The 6978-nt window shown below is 52.1% G+C and overlaps 1 protein-coding gene across 1 annotated transcript; it reads left to right on the top strand.

Annotated features, from left to right (window-relative positions):
* Positions 1 to 788: 788 nt before the first annotated feature.
* On the top strand, positions 789 to 3495 carry RPL10A (ribosomal protein L10a). Its single transcript, XM_003897496.5, has 6 exons — positions 789 to 854; positions 1218 to 1292; positions 1373 to 1453; positions 1807 to 1955; positions 2892 to 3064; positions 3295 to 3495. Exons 1-6 carry the CDS (start codon positions 850 to 852, stop codon positions 3463 to 3465), a joined length of 654 nt encoding a protein of 217 aa, XP_003897545.1. The 5' UTR covers positions 789 to 849; the 3' UTR covers positions 3466 to 3495.
* The last annotated feature ends 3483 nt before the right edge of the window (positions 3496 to 6978 follow it).

Here is a 6978-nt window from a genome sequence, read left to right on the forward strand (position 1 = left end):
GGTGGGAATGGACATAAAGGTGGGAGTGACTCAGTCTGGAGTTAGGGAAGGGTTTTGGGCAGATGAACCCTAGGAGAGATCTGAAGGGCTCTTCGGGTTACAGTGGGCTAAGAGGATGAGACCCACTGGACAGAGGAAAGAGCAGAGAAGACACCTTAATGGGTGTGCAGTGCTGTGTGCCTGTTTTACATCTTTGTATTCCTGTAGCACCTGGCTAGACGCCTTATTCATAGTAGTCACACTTAAAACGTAGATGTTATCAAATTATCAAGTGAAAGTTCACTTTAGGACTTTGCCAGCTCTTCCCCTCTGCAGGCGCTGAGAGGCCAGGAACAGAACTTTCCGGACGCTTCCCTTACCACGAGTCCACGTTAGAGCAAGGTGCTGAGGGAGGGAGGTCCGGCCGAGGAACAAGGCTTGCTTTTGAGAACATAAGCTGGTGCGGAGGGCGCGAGGGGAAAGGGGTTTGAGGGACAAGCATGCCGGAATCCACGCTGTCAGTGAACATCACTGGGCTGTACTAGTACGTGTGACTACCGAAGCTCGAGCCCCGAACGCAGCTGCTTCCCTAGGGGCCCAGCAACAGCGGGCGCGAATCGGCACATTACCGGCGGCCGCGGGGCGCTCAGGGCTGCGACAACTCCGTGGGTTTCCGCGCCGGCCTAGCGGCCCAGCGGCCCAGCGACGCCCCCAGCGGCCGGAGAAGGCCGCGCTTCTCGGGGTTAGCCCACCCAACCTCTGTGTGGGTAGGACCGAGGAACAACGCATTCTCGCGAGATCAGGGCCACTATTAGAGCGCATGCGCAAATCGTACTAGTCTCTTTTCCGGTTAGCGCGGCGTGAGAAGCCATGAGGTAAGTGGTCCTGAAAGCCCTATCTGCGTTCATCCGCGCCTCCAGGTGCCCCGCCAAGGATGCGGCTCCTGCAGGCCGAACTGCGGGCCCTTGCGCCACCTTCGCCGTGGGGCATTTCTCAAGGCGGGTCGGCCTGCGGGTCGCCCTTCCTACCAGGTCCGATCACCGAGAGGCTCCCTCTTCCACCGGGGTTTGGGTCTGGGTCTGGGCTCCCGTCGCTCTACTTGGTGTCCGGAATCTACTGGGGAGTCCGCCGTGGGCCGCCCGCCCGTACGTCTCGAAGCTTGGAGCCTCGGAGGCTTCCGAGCAGTCCGAGCGTGTGGACTCCGCGGCCCTGAGCGCGCTGTCGCTTCTCTCACGCAGCAGCAAAGTCTCTCGCGACACTCTGTACGAGGCGGTGCGGGAAGTCCTGCACGGGAACCAGCGCAAGCGCCGCAAGTGAGTGCCGACCTTGGGGCAGGGCGCGGGTGGTGAGGGCCGGCGTGTGCTTAACGCTTAATCCCCCTCCTCTCTCGAAGGTTTCTGGAGACGGTGGAGTTGCAGATCAGCTTGAAGAACTATGACCCCCAGAAGGACAAGCGCTTCTCGGGCACCGTCAGGTTGGCACCGTTCTGACCCCACCCAGCCCTCAGTGCCCCCGTGCCTGCCCCTCCCCTGCAGGCTCCCGCTGAGCCGGAGGCGGGCACGACGGTACTGATGTGTTAGGGTAGTTCAGACCCCCTGCTCCGGGCAGGCGCGGCTGGACGGACCCCCACCCTGGGTCTTAAAACATGAGGGGAGGCGTGGGGAGGCCTTGGCCGAGCCCGCCGGCCAGCCTGACAAGCCAGGCTGGCTGCTGGTGAATGTGAACGCTCCGGGTAAGGTTCGGTGGCTGCTGCGGTCCCACACCCTTCACCGGCCCTCGGGACCCAGGGCTAGGCATAACCTGTTGGTGCTGTCCCCCAAAACACAGGCTTAAGTCCACTCCCCGCCCCAAGTTCTCTGTGTGTGTCCTGGGGGACCAGCAGCACTGTGACGAGGCCAAGGCCGTGGATATCCCCCACATGGACATCGAGGCGCTGAAAAAACTCAACAAGAATAAAAAACTGGTCAAGAAACTAGGTGAGTCCGGCCGCTGTGGTTTTGCATGTGAGATGTGGGGTGGAGGCGCTAGAAAGGCTTTCCTGCTATTTCGATTTTTAATGATGAAGGGGCTAGACTAGCAAATGCGGCGGTGGTTGCCTAGCTGGCCTGAGTGCTGTTTTAGCTTTGGGGTGGTTTGATGTTTGTATTTGCTATGAGAATTCCAGTTGATGAGGGAGGCCAGGTATTGTAAGTTGACCAGCCAGTTGCTGGTGAGGTATGATTTGGAAATCTTACTCTGCGTTGTTTAGGCAGTGGCATTAGACTGCTTTTACAGGTAGGAAGCAGACATTGCCAGTTGTCACGTGTCCAGGGTCCACCGCTAAGAAATAGGCACAATGCAAGCCAAGGCAGTCTTTTTTTTAGTTATTTTTTGAGACGGGCTGGAGTGCAGTGGTGCGATCTCAGCTCACTGCAAGCTCCGCCTCCCGGGTTCACACCATTCTCCCTCCTCAGCCTCCCGAGTAGCTGGGACTACAGGCGCCCGCCACCACGCCCGGGTAATTTTTTTTTTTTTTTTTTTGTAGTTTTAGTAGAGATGGGGTTTCCCCGTGTTAGCCAGGATGGTCTCAATCTCCTGACCTCGTGATCCACCCAAAGTGCTGGGATTACAGGCGTGAGCCACCGCGCCCGCCCTGAGCCCTGGCAGTCTTGACTGGGGCATCCGTTGTACAGCGGTTATGCCATGGATCATGGGTCAGCCTGATTTTCTGAGAGCATGTTTTGGGACCAGTGAAGGTCCAGAGGACTTTCTGGAAACCTTTTAGGCGGGGGGGAAAAGACTGAGGCGGGGGTAGAGAGGGTGCTGCTTGGATGTCACATGGTTGATACAAGTGCGTTTCTGGCCTGCCGCATTTGAGGTGTGCCTTGGTGACCAGGTCCTAAGCAATGCCAATGGCTTCCTGTCTTTACCAGCCAAGAAGTATGATGCGTTTTTGGCCTCAGAGTCTCTGATCAAGCAGATTCCACGAATCCTCGGCCCAGGCCTAAATAAGGCAGGAAAGTTCCCTTCCCTGCTCACACACAACGAAAACATGGTGGCCAAAGTGGATGAGGTGAAGTCCACAATCAAGTTCCAAATGAAGAAGGTGAGGGGGTCTGGTGGGTTGCTGTGGGTGAAGGTGTTGGCGGGGTCTAAATCTTACCCAAGTCTCTAAATATGCCGGTGAGAGCGCCCACCAGGATTGAAATTTTTGGAGTAACCCTGGTCCTTCCTTGGCCGGGGTCCAAGTACCTGCTCACCAGGCCAGTGGGGGAGGGACAGGCCATTTGCCATTCCTCCACCAACCTGACTTGATCCTCTCTTCTGTCCTCCCAGGTGTTATGTCTGGCTGTAGCTGTTGGTCACGTGAAGATGACAGACGATGAGCTTGTGTATAACATTCACCTTGCTGTCAACTTCTTGGTGTCATTGCTCAAGAAAAACTGGCAGAATGTCCGGGCCTTATATATCAAGAGCACCATGGGCAAGCCCCAGCGCCTATATTAAGGCACATTTGAATAAATTCTGTTACCAGTCCCCTCTGTCTGCCTGTGATTGAGGGTGAGGGGTGGTTTGTCAGCTGACAAGTGAGGGCCTTGGCACTGCCATGGCTCGTTGTGTAGTTTGTCATCTTGATGATGGATAGTTGGGTACTATAGGGAAGAGGATGTTTTTCTGCCATCAAAATTAGGCAGTCTTGGGTATGTGATAGGGTGCTAACGGCATTGAAGCTTTTTGACAGGATTGGTCCATGTAAATTTAAAATAAGGATTTTAGTCAGCATTTCTGTCTTAACAAGGCCTCACATGGAGTATCCTATGCTTTAGGTCAGTAATGAGTAAATGTTAAGGAAAACAAGGCGCACAGCAAACCAGTACAAAAGTGTAATTAATTAACGGACCTTGGTTTTGGGTTTTTTTTTTTTTGTTTTTTTTTGAGATGAGTCTGTAGCTCAGGCTGGAATGCAGTGGTGCGATCTCACTGCAATCTCTGGGTCCCAGTTCAAGCAATTCTGCCTCAGCCTCCCTAACAGCTGGGATTACAGGCACGCGCCACCATGCCCAGCTAATTTTTCTATTTTTAGTAGACATGGGGTTTCACCATATTGTTCAGGCTGGTCTCCTGGCCTCATGATCTGCCTGCCTTGGCCTCCCAAAGTGCTGGGATTACAGGTATGAGCCACTGTCCCAACCAGATCCTGTTAATTTTTCTAGGGGAACCAACAGTATTCCAGGTCCTTGCCCCAGGCAGGCTAAGCCCCCTCCTTTTCTGAGGCATTTCCCTTTTGGCAGTTCTTGCCTCTAGCACCCAGTACTGGAAAGGTGGCTTTTGGGAGATACCTGCTTTAACCTTAGACTAAAATCAGCTTTGTTTGACTTTGTTTTTAAACAGGGGACCCATTTCATCCCTGCTTTTTTTTTTTTTTTTTTTTTGGAGACAGTCTCGCTTTGTTGCCCAGGCTGGAGTGCAGTGGCACCATCTCAACTCACTGCAAGCTCTACTTCCTGGGTTCACACCATTCTCCTGTCTCAGCCTCCCAGGTGGCTGGAACTACAGGCACATGCCACCACACCTGGCCAATTTTGTGTATTTTTTTAGTAGAGATGGGGTTTTACTGTGTTAGCCAGGGTAGTCTCAATCTTCTGACCTTGTGATCTGCCTGCCTCGGCCTCCCAAAGTGTTAGGATTACAGGCATGAGCCACCACACCTAGCCTCATCCCTGTTTCCCTTTTGTCACCCAGACTAGAGTGCAGTGGCGTGATCGCTGCTCACTGCAACCTCCACCTCCTGGATTCTCTTGCCTCAACCTCCCAAGTAGCTGGATTACAGGCACATACTACCATGGCCAACTAAACTTTTTTTTTTTATTTTAGTAGAGAGGGTTTCACCATGTTGGCCAGGCTGGCCTTGAACTCCTGACCTCAAGTGATCCACACACCTCAGCCTCCCAAAGTGCTGGGAGTACAGGCATAAGCCACCATGACTAGCTGAGAAGGATTATTATTGTTTTGAGACGGAGTCTCGCTCTGTTGCCCAGGCTGGAGTGCAGTGGCACAATCTCAGCTCACTGCTGGCTCTGCCTCCCGGGTTCACGCCATTCTCCTGCCTCAGCCTCCTGAGTAGCTGGAACTACAGGCACCTGCCACTACACCTGGCTAATTTTTTTTTTTTTTTTTTTTTTGTAGTTTTAGTAGAGACGGGGTTTCGCCGTGTTAGCCAGGATGGTCTCAATCTCCTGACCTTGTGACCTGCCTGCCTTGGCCTCCCAAAGTGCTGGGACTAAAGGCATGAGCCACCACACCCAGCTGAGAAGGGTTACTTTAAAGCATAAAAGTAGTGCTTAAAAATGCTGCATTTTGGCCGGGCATGGTGGCTCACGCCTGTGATCCCAGCTACTTGGGAGGCTGAGGCAAAACTGAACCTGGGAGGTGGAGGTTGCAGTGAGCCGAGATTGCGCCACTGCACTCCAGCCTGGGTGACACCAAGAGTCATCAGTGGTGGTCTGGGGGAGATGCCGCATTTCTCAAAACAAGCTTTCCCTGTCCCTGAACTGAAGAACAGGGTTTTCACTCTGAGCAGCTTTTGCTTTTTTAGCTTTTAGCTTTTAAGTTACAGCACTTTCCTTTTTTTTTTTTTTGAGATGGAGTCTTGTTCTGTAGCCCAGGCTGGAGTGCAGTGGCGCCATCTTAGCTCACTGCCAGCTCTGCCTCCCGGGTCCACGCCATTCTCCTATCTCAGCCTCCGGAGTAGCTGGGATTACAGGTGTGCGCCACCATGCCCGGCTAATTTTTTTTGTATTTTTAGTAGAGACAGGGTTCCACCGTGTGAGCCAGGATGGTCTTGATCTCCTGACCGCGTGATCCGCCCACCTCAGCTTCCCAAAGTGCTGGGATTACAGGCGTGAGCCACTGCGCCCGGCTAGTTACAGCACTTTCTTGGTAAGAAAGATATAAAACCTAATGAGGATGAGCAGTGAATTTTGGTTCTAAAGACAAGTCCAGCCAGCTACTTGTTTAGGTTACTTTTTCTTTGGGTTTTTCTGTATTTTCTAAACCTCCTGTGATCTTTGCAATCAGAAGGAAAAGGGAAACTTTAGCTTAAAGCAAAAGCAATTATCTGAAGGCTCTTGTGTGCTAATCACCCACAGATGTAATCGGTATCCAGTGGATCCTCCAACAAAGGAATTTCTGCCTCCTGGACCCCTCCTACCTACTGGAGCTCTGGGTACCCTCCCATCCATCCATCCAGCAGGACAGTTTGGGGCTCCCTAGTGGGATACCAGGCACACAATGTGGAGTCAGGCAGACCAGGTTAGAATCGATGTTGGCAGTGACTGGCTGTGAGAAGTACATTTAACATGTCTCAAGTTCTCCCCATGTGTTAACTTGAAGGTTGGACTAGAATGACCTAGAAGACTAGATTCTAGAGGGTTGCCAGATTTAGCAAATAAATAAAAATGCAGGATGTCCTTAGTATTGCATGGAACATACTTAAATCATCTGTTTATCTGAAATAAAATTTAACTGGGTCATCCCCATTCTGTTTAACCCTTTATTCTAGAGTCTTATCTCTAGCCTGCCACCCTCAGAGCAAATACAGTTTCATCCTGTGACAAGTGAGTCCAATCAGTTCACCCATATTTAACTGCAGTTTGAAAAAGCTGGAACAGTCTCTTGAGAAAATGTTCGCTGAAAGTTTTTTTTTTTTTTTTTTTTTTTGAGATGGAGTTTAGCTCTGTCGCCCAAGCTGGAGTGCAGTGGTGCAATCTCGGCTCATTGCAACCTCCACCTCCCGGGTTCAAGCTATTCTCCTGCCTCAGCCTCCCAAGTAGTTGGGACTTTAGACGCGTGCCACCACACCCGCCTAACTTTTTGTATTTTTTTTTTTTTTTGTAGAGATGGGGTTTCACCATGTTAGCCAGGATGGTCTTGATCTCCTGACCTCGTGATCCACCCACCTCAGCCTCCCAAAGTGCTGGGATTACAGGTGTGAGCCACTATGCCTGGCCGCTGAAAGTC

Source organism: Papio anubis, chromosome 6, assembly GCF_008728515.1.
Source record: "Papio anubis isolate 15944 chromosome 6, Panubis1.0, whole genome shotgun sequence".
Classification (NCBI taxonomy): domain Eukaryota; kingdom Metazoa; phylum Chordata; class Mammalia; order Primates; family Cercopithecidae; genus Papio; species Papio anubis.